At 33.6% G+C, this 13,331-nt stretch overlaps 3 protein-coding genes and 1 non-coding gene across 6 annotated transcripts; 2 read left to right on the forward strand and 2 right to left on the reverse strand.

The window, feature by feature from the left end:
* Positions 1–449: 449 nt before the first annotated feature.
* LOC124911269 (probable pre-mRNA-splicing factor ATP-dependent RNA helicase DEAH2) lies at positions 450–4,358 on the forward strand. 3 transcript variants are annotated; one of them, XM_047451727.1, is made up of 7 exons: positions 462–890; positions 998–1,200; positions 1,278–2,362; positions 2,732–2,857; positions 3,429–3,667; positions 3,757–3,875; positions 3,978–4,358. In XM_047451727.1, exons 1-7 carry the CDS (start codon positions 615–617, stop codon positions 4,105–4,107), a joined length of 2,178 nt encoding a protein of 725 aa, XP_047307683.1. In that variant the 5' UTR covers positions 462–614; the 3' UTR covers positions 4,108–4,358. The 3 variants fall into 3 exon arrangements, 2 of the variants coding, with proteins under 2 accessions (XP_047307684.1, XP_047307683.1); XR_007096603.1 differs by lacking the exons at positions 3,757–3,875; positions 3,978–4,358 and having other exon boundaries at positions 451–890; positions 2,617–2,857; positions 3,429–3,568; XM_047451728.1 differs by lacking the exons at positions 3,429–3,667; positions 3,757–3,875; positions 3,978–4,358 and having other exon boundaries at positions 450–890; positions 2,627–2,849.
* Positions 4,359–5,343: 985 nt separating this feature from the next.
* On the reverse strand, positions 5,344–7,872 carry LOC124911851 (probable pectinesterase 53). Its single transcript, XM_047452382.1, has 4 exons — positions 7,424–7,872; positions 6,436–6,628; positions 5,916–6,361; positions 5,344–5,852 (listed from the first exon to the last, which is right to left on the reverse strand). Exons 1-4 carry the CDS (start codon positions 7,792–7,794, stop codon positions 5,702–5,704), a joined length of 1,161 nt encoding a protein of 386 aa, XP_047308338.1. The 5' UTR covers positions 7,795–7,872; the 3' UTR covers positions 5,344–5,701.
* A 1,543-nt stretch (positions 7,873–9,415) lies between these two features.
* On the reverse strand, positions 9,416–12,674 carry LOC124911513 (ADP-ribosylation factor 1-like). The gene is made up of 8 exons (XM_047452013.1): positions 12,590–12,674; positions 12,425–12,487; positions 12,130–12,284; positions 11,973–12,043; positions 10,256–10,375; positions 10,057–10,175; positions 9,811–9,892; positions 9,416–9,716 (listed from the first exon to the last, which is right to left on the reverse strand). The coding sequence occupies exons 3-8, from the start codon at positions 12,275–12,277 to the stop codon at positions 9,711–9,713; spliced, it is 546 nt and encodes a 181-aa protein (XP_047307969.1). The 5' UTR covers positions 12,278–12,284; positions 12,425–12,487; positions 12,590–12,674; the 3' UTR covers positions 9,416–9,710.
* A 73-nt stretch (positions 12,675–12,747) lies between these two features.
* TRNAF-GAA lies at positions 12,748–12,820 on the forward strand. The gene has a single exon. It is a non-coding gene; the product is annotated as a tRNA-Phe (tRNA).
* Positions 12,821–13,331: the final 511 nt, after the last annotated feature.

The raw sequence follows: 13,331 nt of genomic DNA on the forward strand, positions 1-13,331 counted from the left end.
AATATATTTTTATATATAATATTAAGAGAGAAAAAATTAATATATTATATGAAAATAAATAAAAATATATGATATATACAATAAAATAAATATTTTATAATATATAATATATAATATTATATACTAAAATTGGAGGCCTTGGAAAATGTTTCTTAGTATGAACTAATTTTTTTTTTTATTTAGACAAGATTCTTTTCATATTATTTTTTTTAAATATAAATTAATTAGACATATATTTATAAATTTAGTAATATTATTTGTTAATTAAAAATGGTATATAAGTATATAACATGGTTGTGTGAGTTGTAAGAATTTGAAGGACTATTTCATAAACATTAGAAATTCTAAGGACCATTCTAGAATATCTGAAGTTTGGGCATTACGCAAAAAAAAAAAAAAAACTGAAATATAAGCCACCGCCAAGGACAAAACGGTAAAATTACACTGAGGCGATCCAACCTAAAATTTGCTTCCTTCCGTCTCCTCCCTAGGGTTTCAAAATCGCCGGTGTGGGGACTGACTATTAGAATATCCTCCCTACCTCTTTGATTTCATCTTTCATTTAAACCTAAATTTGAAACCTCTTCTTACATCAAATTAGGGTTTAAGACCAGATGGGGACGGAAAGGAAGAGAAAGGTCAGTTTATTCGATGTCGTCGACGATAGTGCCCTCAAGAAATCTAATGGTATCGCAGCCGGAGCAAACCTCAACGCTTCATCTCTCATCAATAAGTGGAATGGACGTCCGTTTTCGCAGAGGTATTATGAGATATTGGAGAAAAGGAAGACTCTTCCTGTTTGGTTGCAGAAAGATGAGTTTCTTCAAGTCCTTCATGCTAATCAAACTCTAATCTTGGTTGGGGAAACTGGAAGTGGTAAAACTACTCAGGTTAATTCTTTAATTCTTGGTTAATTCTTTAATTCTTGTTGTATCTCTTGATTTACATACAGTTTGAATGAATTAAGTATAAAGATGTATTCTTGTTGATTCTACAGATTCCTCAACTTGTTCTGGATGCTATAGATGTACAGGGTCCAGATAAACGTAGAAAGTATTTGATTGGTTGCACTCAACCAAGGAGGGTGGCTGCTATGTCGGTTTCTCGTAGGGTTGCTGAGGAGATGGATGTGACAATTGGAGAAGAAGTTGGTTACAGTATTCGTTTCGAGGATTGCAGTAGCCCGAAAACAGTTTTGAAGTAAGTTGACTAAATCACTATCCTTTGTTCAATGTTCAATGTTGTTAAATCATATTGGATTATATTATTCATGACAGGTATTTAACTGATGGTATGCTTTTAAGAGAGGCAATGACAGATCCTTTGTTAGAAAGGTACAAGGTGATCATACTCGATGAAGCTCACGAAAGAACCTTGGCTACAGATGTTCTATTTGGTCTACTGAAGGAGGTTTTGAAAAACCGACCTGATTTGAAACTAGTTGTTATGAGTGCTACACTTGAGGCTGAAAAGTTTCAGGGATATTTCAATTCCGCACCTTTGATGAAAGTTCCTGGAAGGCTTCATCCGGTTGAGATCTTTTACACACAAGATCCCGAGAGAGACTATCTTGAAGCAGCTATTCGTACAGTCGTGCAGATTCACATGTGCGAGCCTCCTGGTGACGTGCTTGTTTTTCTTACTGGAGAAGAGGAAATTGAGGATGCGTGTAGAAAAATCACGAAAGAAATAGCAAATATGGGAGATAGTTATGGACCAATTAAAGTTGTGCCTTTATACTCTACACTTCCTCCGGCCATGCAACAAAAGATATTTGAAGCAGCTCCACCTCCCCTAGTGGAAGGCGGTCCTGTTGGAAGGAAGATTGTGATTTCAACTAACATTGCTGAGACTTCTTTGACTATAGATGGGATTGTTTATGTTATAGATCCTGGATTCGCCAAACAGAAGGTTTATAATCCCAGGATTCGTGTTGAATCTTTATTGGTATCTCCAATATCAAAGGCTAGTGCTCACCAGAGGTCGGGTCGTGCTGGAAGAACTCAGCCTGGAAAATGTTTTAGGCTTTATACTGAAAGAAGTTTCAATAACGATCTTCAGCCTCAAACATACCCTGAAATTCTACGATCTAATCTTGCGAACACTGTTCTAACCTTGAAGAAGTTGGGGATAGATGACCTTGTGCATTTTGACTTTATGGACCCTCCCGCTCCAGAAACTTTGATGCGAGCTTTGGAGGTCTTGAATTATTTGGGAGCTTTGGACGACGAAGGAAATTTGACAAGGTTGGGCGAGATGATGAGCGAGTTCCCACTCGATCCTCAGATGTCGAAAATGCTCGTCGTTAGCCCCGACTATAACTGTTCGAATGAGATCCTGTCAATATCTGCAATGCTTTCGGGTATGTTTTTTTATCCTCCTGTCTAGTATTTATTCAGTAATGTGTCTAGTACTTTATAGAATGCAAATGCAAGGCCAGCCTTGCATTTGCATTTTGTTTAACCGCATTTTGCGTGTACAAACGTACTTGTGAATGCGGTTAAACATAATAATAATAAGAGTCTGCATTAGGGTTGTCATCAGCAACTGTCTTGTCTGGTTCCCATGTCCCTCGATGGCATGCACCACATAAGTTCTGAGTAAGTGCTGATGCAGATAGTTGCAGTTTCTCAGTATTCTCTGATCAAGCAAATGGCGTCATCTCGCCTCTCTATGCATCTGCTGACCTACCGTGGGCCTCTGTCTCTGTGATAACCACTTTTTTCTCTAGTACCCAATTGCTTTGTGCGGCCTAGGGAGGCTCAAAAAGCTGCAGATGAAGCTAAATCTCGGTTTGGACATATCGATGGGGATCACCTGACGCTTCTCAATGTGTACCATGCCTATAAACAGAACAGTAAGTGTTTTTTTCTTAAGAAAACTATTCATTTGTCTTCAAAGTTGTCTGTCTCAGTACTGCTCTCAAATTCAATCTGCCTGAATTTTAAAGGGAAATAAGTCATAATTTAGAAATTAGGCTTTTATTTCATGTGGGTTATTTGAGATTAGCTCCATTTACCTCGTTATGGAGTCAATAATTTACTAACTATTTGAGATTATATATTTTAATAAATATGGTCATCTTCAAATTCTCAGACCTTGTTTTATGTAAGTTATTTGAGATTAATCTCAAATAACTCACCATACAATCAAATCATCAACCATAATACCCTCTATTCCTTTTTTATAAAAAACAAATTTTTATTATATATTTATACCCTTTATTATGTCATTCTTTATTCAAATGACCCCAAATAACCTGATTTTTAATGACATACATCTAACAAGGTTATTCCCTTAATATTTAAATAAACAAAAGGCCTAGGAGTGATTTTGAAGGGAGAATTAGTTTATGAATTTCTTTATGTTCATTGGAGGGTTTTTCTTAATAATAAGTGTAAATATAATATATATTTTGGGTTTTGTAGATGAAGACCAGTCATGGTGTTACGAAAACTTTGTAAACCAGAGGGCGATGAAGTCAGCTGATAACGTGAGATCACAACTAGTACGAATCATGTCTCGTTTCAGCCTCAAAATGTGTAGCACGGATTTCAACAGCCGTGACTACTATATAAACATAAGAAAGGCCATGCTATCTGGATACTTCATGCAAGTGGCACATCTCGAACGAACTGGACACTATTTGACTGTCAAGGACAATCAGGTTATTAACATTATTATTATTAATGGGAAGTTTAAATTAAATGAATGCATTTAACAAATGAAATCTAATTGTTTGTTGTATTTCATCAGGTTGTACACCTTCATCCTTCCAATTGTCTGGACCACAAGCCTGAGTGGGTCATCTACAACGAATTCGTACTGACTAGCAGAAATTTCATCAGGACAGTAACTGATGTTCGAGGGGAATGGTAAGTTTTAACATCTTTCTCGATTTTTATCATGCATGCATGCAATAAATATAATTGAATAAAATAGAATAGTGCTGAAAAAAAAATGATGAATTGGTTCAGGTTGATAGACTTGGCACCTCATTACTTTGATCTGGCAAACTTCCCACAATGCGAAGCTAGACGCGTTCTTGAGAGATTGTACAAGAGCAAGGAAAAGGGTAGGGAAGAAAGCAAATCGTCGAGAAAGTAAAAGTAGAAAGTTAAACATTATTCATCTTCTCACACACTAGAGAAATGAGTTTAGTAATTTGCTTATTACCCCCCTTTGAGAAGAAGAGATAAGAGATTGTTTTCTTCTGTGCACTGTCTGTTGTTTTTTTCCCCCCTATTTTGGGTTGTGGGTGAATGAGGGTTATTATGATGATGGGTAGAGGAATTTGGTGTAGTGTTTATTATTATTATCTGTCATAAGAAGAAGCATGCATACTTTTTAAGGTTTTCTTTCAATCTCATTCATTTACACTAATCCTATTTTTCTTAAAATCTTAAATTACTTTTTGGACATTATATTTATTGTGTATGCATCATATTATTACATTCAATTTCTATGTAATGGTTGGTTCCATTTCAAATCACTTGGATACAGATGAGATTGTGTTTGGATTTTGGAAAACTAAACTTTGGCAGACATAAAGATATAGTCTAGATCCATCTCATAGTGCTTCATCATCTTATTTATTTAGTATAATACTTTATCCCTTTATCTCCCCTATCCTTCTTGATAAGAACAAACATCACCAACTAAGGAATGATATGATGGTTGCATTGACCCTAATTGAAAATTTATTATGGAATCCATTTGGAACACTTCTAAAGGGTTTTGATCAAACTTCTATAAATTCATTTGAAAATATTTTACATCCCAATATATTTTGGAACATAAATTTCCTTCAAAAATATTTTCAAATGGTCCATGTAGTGCTGCAAATGAGTTAAGCGCAGTGGTTTCTATTATCTTCACAAAAATTTAAAGATTTTGTTTTAGGTTTTAATAATTAAAAATAAATATAAATAATATATTATATATTGTTTGACTCGATAAAAACTCGACAACCCATTGAACAATGCATTATATGAGTTCGAGTGAGCTCGGCCGAATTGATCAAATCAAGTTTAGACCGAGTCTAGGTCCATGTTTTATGCTGGTTTTTTAAAATAGTTTTGAAAATATTAATCTAACATCTGCAGCCCTAGCTCCATGTTTTATACTGTTTTTTTTAATACTTTCTAAAATATTAATCTTGAAAGTTAGAATCTAATATTTTTTTTTTACTTTGTAGGTTAAATCATTAATTTCTTAATAATTAATATTTGATAAATACAAAAATTAGTTTTTATTTAAGAAAATTAACTTTATTGATTTTTTTTATTCAAATTATTCATTTTTAATAATTATATCTAAAATATTAATTAATTTTGAAGTGGCTTATCAACAAGGTTAATAGTACAATGTTCATTATTTAATGATGATTACATTTCTTCAAGAAAGTCACATACAAATAGAAATAAAAGACAAACAAACACACACATACACACAAGCCCAAACCAGTAAATAAATATAAATATTGGGCCCAAACTTATGGGCTAACAATCCAACTATCACCACTAATGAAATAAGTATCAAGAAAAGGCTGGGCCTCTTCATCCGTTAATATATGAGCCCACGTCACTCTCCCTGTCATATTAGATCCCGGCCCACTACATTGATACTCTCCATAGACAAACAAACACACACATACACACAAGCCCAAACCAGTAAATAAATAAAAATATTGGGCCCAAACTTATGGGCTAACAATCCAACTATCACCACTAATGAAATAAGTATCAAGAAAAGGCTGGGCCTCTTCATCCGTTAATATATGAGCCCACGTCACTCTCCCTGTCATATTAGACCCCGGCCCACTACATTGATACTCTCCATAATAAACTCTCCTGTAACAATAAATAAATATTAATTTTTTTATATAAAAAAAACAAGGAAAGGAAAGGACTTACGAATCGCGGCTGCGTTTTCCCCAATCGCTCCAACCCTGAGGCGTTACAATTCTATCCAAATAAGTAAAAGAGTAAACGACTCTAGAGAAATCGCCCCAAGCTCTTCCCAAATACACTTTTCCGGCGCCGGATCCGGTAACCGTACAGTCTTTAAAGGAGAATCCAGAGGTTAGAGATGCGGTAGAGCGTTTTTGCGCCGTGAGAGAAGCGGCTTTTGGCGATACAGAGTAAAGTGTACAGCGATCGTAAAATGAACGTCCATAGCCGAAAATGAAATCGACTGAACCTTGAATGAAACAATTTGAGAAATAATGGAGTCCACGATGATCGTATAAAGTATCTTGACTGCCGTAGAAACTGCAATTATAAAACGCAGCTTTTGTTCCTGATATTCTCATCGCCACCGCTTGTCCTCCTTTTGAACCTATCACGTGCGGCGCCGTGTTCTGCCACGTGAGTGAGAAGTGAATTAGTTTTGTTTTTAAGAAATATGTGATTTAATTAGTAATAGAAAAAGAACCTCGAATTTTAAGTTAACGGCTATGAAATAATCAGCATCAACGGCAACGGTGGCGCTGAGAAAGGTTCTCATTGGATTTCCGTCTCTTCCGGCAACCGTGGATGCTGTGTCGTTACCTGTAATGGTCGGAGGATTGTCGGAATCGCCCATTAGTGTTATGAATTGTAAGCCCTTTCGAATGTAGATCTTTTCCCTGTCCAATTGTCAATTATTTCGTTTTTATGTAAATGATCAGAGTAGAAGAGTTTTGGCTTGTTTAATCTATAGTAGACCTCGAGTTTTTATCGTTTGTATTTAGTTCGACTTTCCGTTCTATGTTTCCCTCGCATCTGGGGCAAAACAGTCATTTAAAAAAAATAAAAAAAATTAAATGACTATTTTGCCCCTCCATATGTGGGGAACAGGGAACCATCTGGATCAAGATAATCAAATTCTTGTATAACCTATAACATAGACGGATCTAGGATTTTGAGTTGTGTATACTTAAAAAACAGAAAAATTATGAATAAAACGAATAAATAAACATAAATTTTACCTATATTTTTATAAATTAAAGAAGACAATAATGAATTCATTAAAAATTTATGATGTTATATCACATTTTTATGGTAAAATAAAAATAATAATTACATAGATTAACTCTTTGACCTAGAAAAAGAGTTTATCTTTTGTTAAGTTATTAAATATTAATTTATTAATAAATGTTAAATGTTAAACGAGATTTTAAATGAATATGTTCGCGAATTATAAACCAATATTTTTACTAATTCTAAACGAACATGTTTTGCAAACCCGTTTCTAAAGGAAGATGTTTGCGAACTAACTAAACAAATATTTAAAAACTCTAATTTGAATCGCTTAATTTTTTAAGTATTTTAAACAAGTTCGAACTCTGCTTGTTACCGAGTCAATGTTTGATTAGCTTGGAGCAAATGAACTCATTAATATATTATGATTTTATAATATAATGTAATATAATTATACGTACCTATAGACTCCAGGTTTAATATCAATAATGACTCTCCTCTTCTTATTATAATATGGAAGGCTGGCAATGGCTTCCATGACCGTCATGAAATCGCCGGTTCCGTCTTGGCTGACCGTTATTCTCATCCTATTTGCCTCTGCCCACGCCAGCTTTGGATCAAGACCGGCAGTTTCCCCGCCACCGCCAACAATTGAAGACTCCGACTTCGACGACATTATTGAGACCATGTTTGATTTGGATCGATAATTTTCGAGGTTCCAAGATACCCATTTTCCGAAATCGTTTTGATGATCGAAAGAGGATCCTAGAGTGAAAGAGATGATGAGAATGAAAATGAAGATCAATAAGGGATGATCATTAGATGAAGCCATGGAATTAAGTGTTTTGTAAAGTTGGTGATTCAATAATATACCAATTATTTAGAGTATATAAATGAACTAGTGTTGTTGGGTGGGTGTTACTATCAAAATCTCAGTGATCCCAATATATATATAGATATGAAATAATGCATTATTGGTATTACCTTGTTATAATTTACTTTTAAATAATTAATCTAAATTGAATTATTCTACCCTGAAATTGGAGAAGAATTAATGGGTTTATCCCATAGATAAAACAATCAAACATCACTTTATTGAATCAAAACTTTTAAAGGTTTCAATATTAAGATAAGTCCAACATTATTATTAGTTAAAAAAAGTCAAATTAGATTTGTATTATTAAAAGTGAGACATGTCAATTAATATAAACATTAACTAATTAAGAAAAAAAACAAGTGTATTAAGTTGGAAGCTAATTGATTTGACATCACTTAGAATTTTGAAGAATGTTAAGAATACTCCATGACATATTTGACATCATGAATATATTACTTTAAAAAATATTCTGATGGAAAACTTCTAGATTCAAAGCTAGATTTGAATTTGAAAAAAAAAAATAATTAATTTTAAATATATTATTTGAATATTAATACAAATAAAAAAATATTTTAATGATATATATCTTAACAAATTTAATAATATGTATCCGTAAAACTCAGCCTCATTTCAATTTCAAACTTATCCTAATTTATTTCAAGTTTTAATTAAAAATTAAACTCGTAATATTTTTTCTCTTAAAAACTAATAATTCAAGAATAATACTTGTTATTTATGATAATTCTGTGTTTAATTTTTTTAGGTTCTTAACCATGGATATCATAAGTTGTGTTTTTCTTGATCTTCAACCCATAGTAACTAATGCAAAATTTTAACTTAAAATAATAATAACAATATTTGTTATTTACTCTAAAAAAATCTCTTCTGGTTGAAGAGCAAGATCAGATAAGAATATATTTTTTTTTACTTTAATCTCATTAGAATCAATCTTATAGAAGGTGTAGAACCTCAAAAATTTTAACTAAAAAGTTTTTTGAATTTGAATGTTGATATAAAAAAAATATTGAGAATGCAGTTGAGCTGTATCCCATTGTAATGGAATGATATTATTTGTATAATGAGATGGATAGAAGAGACAGTTTCAAATAAAACCCCACACGGCAACATAGTGGAAGAGAGCTAACACTTGTCATACTATGCTCCTCTTAAGTGTGCTCAAGCTAATTCTCCACTATATCTTATATATATTTTTTTTATTAAAAAATATTGCAATTAAGTGGTTGGTAACGGGGAATGTATAAAAAAAATTACGGGTTTGGGTTTGATTCCTATTTAAAACGCATTCAGTTAGAGTGAGATAATTAGTTTCATGATCGAAAAAAATTTACAATGGTAAGTTCAACCTATTCAATTAGAGATTAACTTACTTTTTCATCGTATAAAATTTTTATTTTTTAAATAAACAAAAATTTCAAAAACACATCAAACAAGATCACATTTTCTAAATTTAATGCTATTACTCCCAAAACAATACACTTTTGGATTTTATTTACTTGTCCTTTTCTCTTTTTTACCTTTCCTATAACATGTGGTGGTTTTAGTTGCCTTTGTTATATAGTCTTGATAACTGTCTTGCATTAAGTTTGTTTGGTTCATTATCTATACAAGTGACATCATATGGCATCATCAAAGGGGATCAGCAATATGAAAACCAAAAGAATATAAGGTGATAGATTCTCTTCATTTTTTTCTATTTGAGAAACAAAAAAAAAACAATATCATTGTCATAAGTTTTCAACAGATTCATCGGGTTTGAAACAAGACACTAAATACGAACCAAACCCGATACTTTCTTCCTTCCAGCAGTTTTATTCCACAAACTTAAGGATAATTCGATAATAATTCAACTCTTACGACTGCAAAAAATGATTTACAAGGGATATTAGATGCCAGATTTGATTTCAAATGATTCTGAAATCATCTTTGATATTTGAATTGAGAACTACTCACCTTGCTAGCAATGTTGTTTGATAGCCAGTCCAATCCTTCATACAATCCTTCACCAGATGTTGCACATGTGCTCTGGATGTACCTATCATACATGTATTTGTTGTTCAAATTATTGGTTCATTTGAAAACACCCATATTTGGTAACAGGATCTAAAACACAAAGTGTTTCCAAATGGGGGTCTATATATATAACGCAAATATGAGTTTCATTTTGAATGATTAGGGATTTATAATTTGTTTTTTTACCAATGGCGTTGGCGGAGTGAGTGAAGGCCAAGCTTATCAGTTATTTCAGCAGCATTCATTGCATTTGGAAGATCCTGCTTGTTAGCAAATACAAGCAGTACTGCGTCCCTCAATTCATCCTGCGCATGATCGTGTGAATAAATCATTTTAGGTTAGAATTGTTTCATGATTGGTCTAATAAACAAATTTTCTTTCTTACCTCGTTCAACATTCTGTGCAGCTCATCCCTTGCTTCCCCCACACGATCACGGTCATTACTGTCAACAACAAAGATAAGCCCTTGTGTATTCTGAAAGTAGTGTCTCCACAATGGTCGGATCTGGAATACATATTCATTTTATGAGAATGATAAAAACAACATTAGACCATAATCTTTAAATGATGTTGAAATATCTAAAGTTACAAAACTACCAAAGGTTTTGAAAGGAAGAAGCAGCGTTAAGAAAATGATTGACTGACTTTTTTTTTTCCGCTACAACTTTGATATTTATATTGCAAAAACAATGAAAAACAAGCATTGAAATAGTTAGCCAGTAATATAGAAGGTATATCAAAATGATTGATAACCAATTAATTGAGTTGACCAGGCCCAATTATTTGAGAAACATTTGTCTTTAGATAGATTTCTGGTTGAATTCTGTTAACGATTCTTTGTGCCTCCCAGTCCTAGCTAATCCTGGCCTTAAGGAAGGTAACCAGCATATGATTGGTACTTGGATGAGTTGCCATCACAGAAAAACACAAATGATCGTTTGTTATGTAGTTTGGACTTCTAGAGTTGCTGGATGAGATTATGGGTTGGCAGTGAAGAATATGACTTTGTAAACAGTATGTGCTCATGCCACATAGTGTGTTAATAAAATGGATTGTTTTGTTCACATTTGAAGTTAAATCCTTGAAAACAAACTCAATCCTGGCTCGCCAGATGGAGATGATCCTAATACAAAATAAGTTCAAGAAATTCTCAGTAGCCTGGCATGCTAAATTGCCAGTGAAGGAAAATATGTGAGTCAGAATCAGGCACAAGGTTACAGAACTTGTATATGGAGTGACATGGTGTGTTTGAATAAATAGATAATACACTCCAAAGGAATATTTGAACCGTCCATGTATTCTCATTCTCCATAGAGCTTCCCAAATGCGATTTGACTTTGTGATGTTGGATTTAATGAATTGGAAATGGAAGATGTACAAAGCCAAGATGATTTGGATGTGGTAATACCAAAAGCAAATGAAGGCTCGTTTAACTTGGTGATAGTGCACAAGGCTCGTGACCACAAGGTCGTGGGTAAGAACCTTCAGGACCATTTTCAATAGAAAAATATATATATATATCAAAAGTGAGTTCAGCATAGATTGGTATTTGGAGAATGATGCAATCTCTAGGGTGAAAGTTGAGCAGATAAATTGAGTGTTCCAAGATTGGGTAGATAATTGGTTGATCAATTGTGAGACTAAGATGATGTTTATGTTAGCATTGTGCGGTTGTGGAAGAACGGACCAGGCAAGTAAGATAGCCAAGGGTCTTTCCAAATATTAACATGGATGCCATTTTCAATCTTCAAACCGAAACACAGCACTGAGCTGTATATAATATAGGATTACATGTATATCCAGCTAGTTTCAAATTTATCAACAATATAAGAACTAATTAGTTGCACCCAACGAGTACAGCTCTAGATTGTCATGGGTTAATATGTTGTTGATCTTAATCTGAATATTAATATCATGGTCTAGAAACTAATACATGATCTTAAGTTTAGGCTACCAATTTCAGGCATTAGATTATGAAAAGTACAAGATCAATTTGGTTAATGCCTCGAGCAACACAAGTCAACCACATCACACAAACGTCTCGTAAACAGGAAAAGGAAGAGACACCCATATCATATGACTAAGTAATAAGAACCACACACCTTATCCTGGCCACCAACATCCCAAACTGTAAAGCTAATGTTCTTGTATTCCACAGTCTCCACATTAAACCCTAACCACCATAATTAAAATTATTTTCCTCTGTTAGAAAACAACAGTAAGTTCGAAGATTTCGATTGTGTATATTCATATACTCACCAATAGTAGGAATGGTGGTAACAATCTCCCCAAGCTTGAGCTTGTAAAGAATTGTAGTCTTACCAGCAGCATCGAGACCTACCATCAAAATACGCATCTCTTTCTTCGCAAACAACCGACTGAAAAGCTTGGTAAAAGACAACCCCATCTCTACCCTGCTTATGAATTATCTCTAGAAATATGAATTATCAGAACTAATGTAGGAAAGCATTTCAATTCACATATTCATAAATCATACAGTTATACTGAAACATCGATCTAAGCTGTAATAATAAGATCTGAAATGAAATCATACCAGTCAAATGGATCGAAATATCTTAGGTCTGAATGTTTGTAAGCAAAACAATCTAAACTAGACCTATAATGATTATAAACATCCGATTCAAGACAATGCGTTTCATTCAAGAGATTCGCAGCATATTTACATGAAGAAAGAGAAAGAGAATGATGCTTTCATTACCGTAGTAAGAGAATCTGCAGGCTGAGAATATAGAACTTTTCAAAGATTTGATCTGGTCCTCCCCGATTTCATCAAACAATATTGGTGACGATTGAGCCGGATTACAAGGATCTTATTACTAGCAATTGAATAAGTTTAATTACATTTAGAACTCATTCGCGGGGATAGCTCAGTTGGGAGAGCGTCAGACTGAAGATCTGAAGGTCAGGTGTTCGATCCACCTTCACCGCATAATATTTTTTTATTTTATTTTGCAGAAAAATTGCTCGACGAAATGCTCTTGCCTAATTTAGTAATGGCTTTTTTCTATCATTGTGCTCTTCTTCCTCATCAGATGATGAGACTTGAGAGGTGTAATCCACTAACCAATACTGAGATTCTTCTTTTGTCTGTTTCTCGATTGGGTACAAGAAACCATTGATTCAGTTTAGGATAATGCGTCTGTAAAGGAAGAGTTCTTGACTAGCTTTTTTTCTGTTTTAAGTTTCTTGATCTCTTTGTCTGCCTATTTTGGTTGATTCAGATTAAACTTTGGCTTTGTTAGCTACTGTTGCATATGAACACAAACAACCCATCTTTGTGGGTTTCCTCTGGACTATAAATTCCTTAATATATAGCTTGAATCTCAATCAAATTTAGACACTTTAAGCTCACATTTCTTTGTAGAGTATAGAATCCAAATCAAAATGTCATTCTAAGTATGCTAGGCTTTCTCTTTTTGCACCATGACATGGTTTCCTCT

This window comes from Impatiens glandulifera, chromosome 8, assembly GCF_907164915.1.
Source record: "Impatiens glandulifera chromosome 8, dImpGla2.1, whole genome shotgun sequence".
Lineage (NCBI taxonomy): Eukaryota > Viridiplantae > Streptophyta > Magnoliopsida > Ericales > Balsaminaceae > Impatiens > Impatiens glandulifera.

Bases quoted from the DNA above. Each gene is read 5' to 3' on its own strand.
- LOC124911851 (XM_047452382.1), bottom strand. From the start codon at position 7,794: ATGGCTTCATCTAATGATCATCCCTTATTGATCTTCATTTTCATTCTC. The intron at 6,629-7,423 runs GTACGTATAATT...ACAATTGGACAG, and splicing joins ATTAAACCTGGAGTCTATAG to GGAAAAGATCTACATTCGAA. The intron at 6,362-6,435 runs GTTCTTTTTCTA...CTCACGTGGCAG, and splicing joins CCGTTAACTTAAAATTCGAG to AACACGGCGCCGCACGTGAT.
- LOC124911513 (XM_047452013.1), bottom strand. From the start codon at position 12,277: ATGGGGTTGTCTTTTACCAAGCTTTTCAGTCGGTTGTTTGCGAAGAAA. The intron at 12,044-12,129 runs GTGAGTATATGA...TATGGTGGTTAG, and splicing joins TACCACCATTCCTACTATTG to GGTTTAATGTGGAGACTGTG. The intron at 9,893-10,056 runs GTAAAAAAACAA...CATGTATGATAG, and splicing joins TCACTCCGCCAACGCCATTG to GTACATCCAGAGCACATGTG.
- LOC124911269 (XM_047451727.1), top strand. From the start codon at position 615: ATGGGGACGGAAAGGAAGAGAAAGGTCAGTTTATTCGATGTCGTCGAC. The intron at 2,858-3,428 runs GTAAGTGTTTTT...TGGGTTTTGTAG, and splicing joins CCATGCCTATAAACAGAACA to ATGAAGACCAGTCATGGTGT. The intron at 3,668-3,756 runs GTTATTAACATT...GTATTTCATCAG, and splicing joins TGACTGTCAAGGACAATCAG to GTTGTACACCTTCATCCTTC.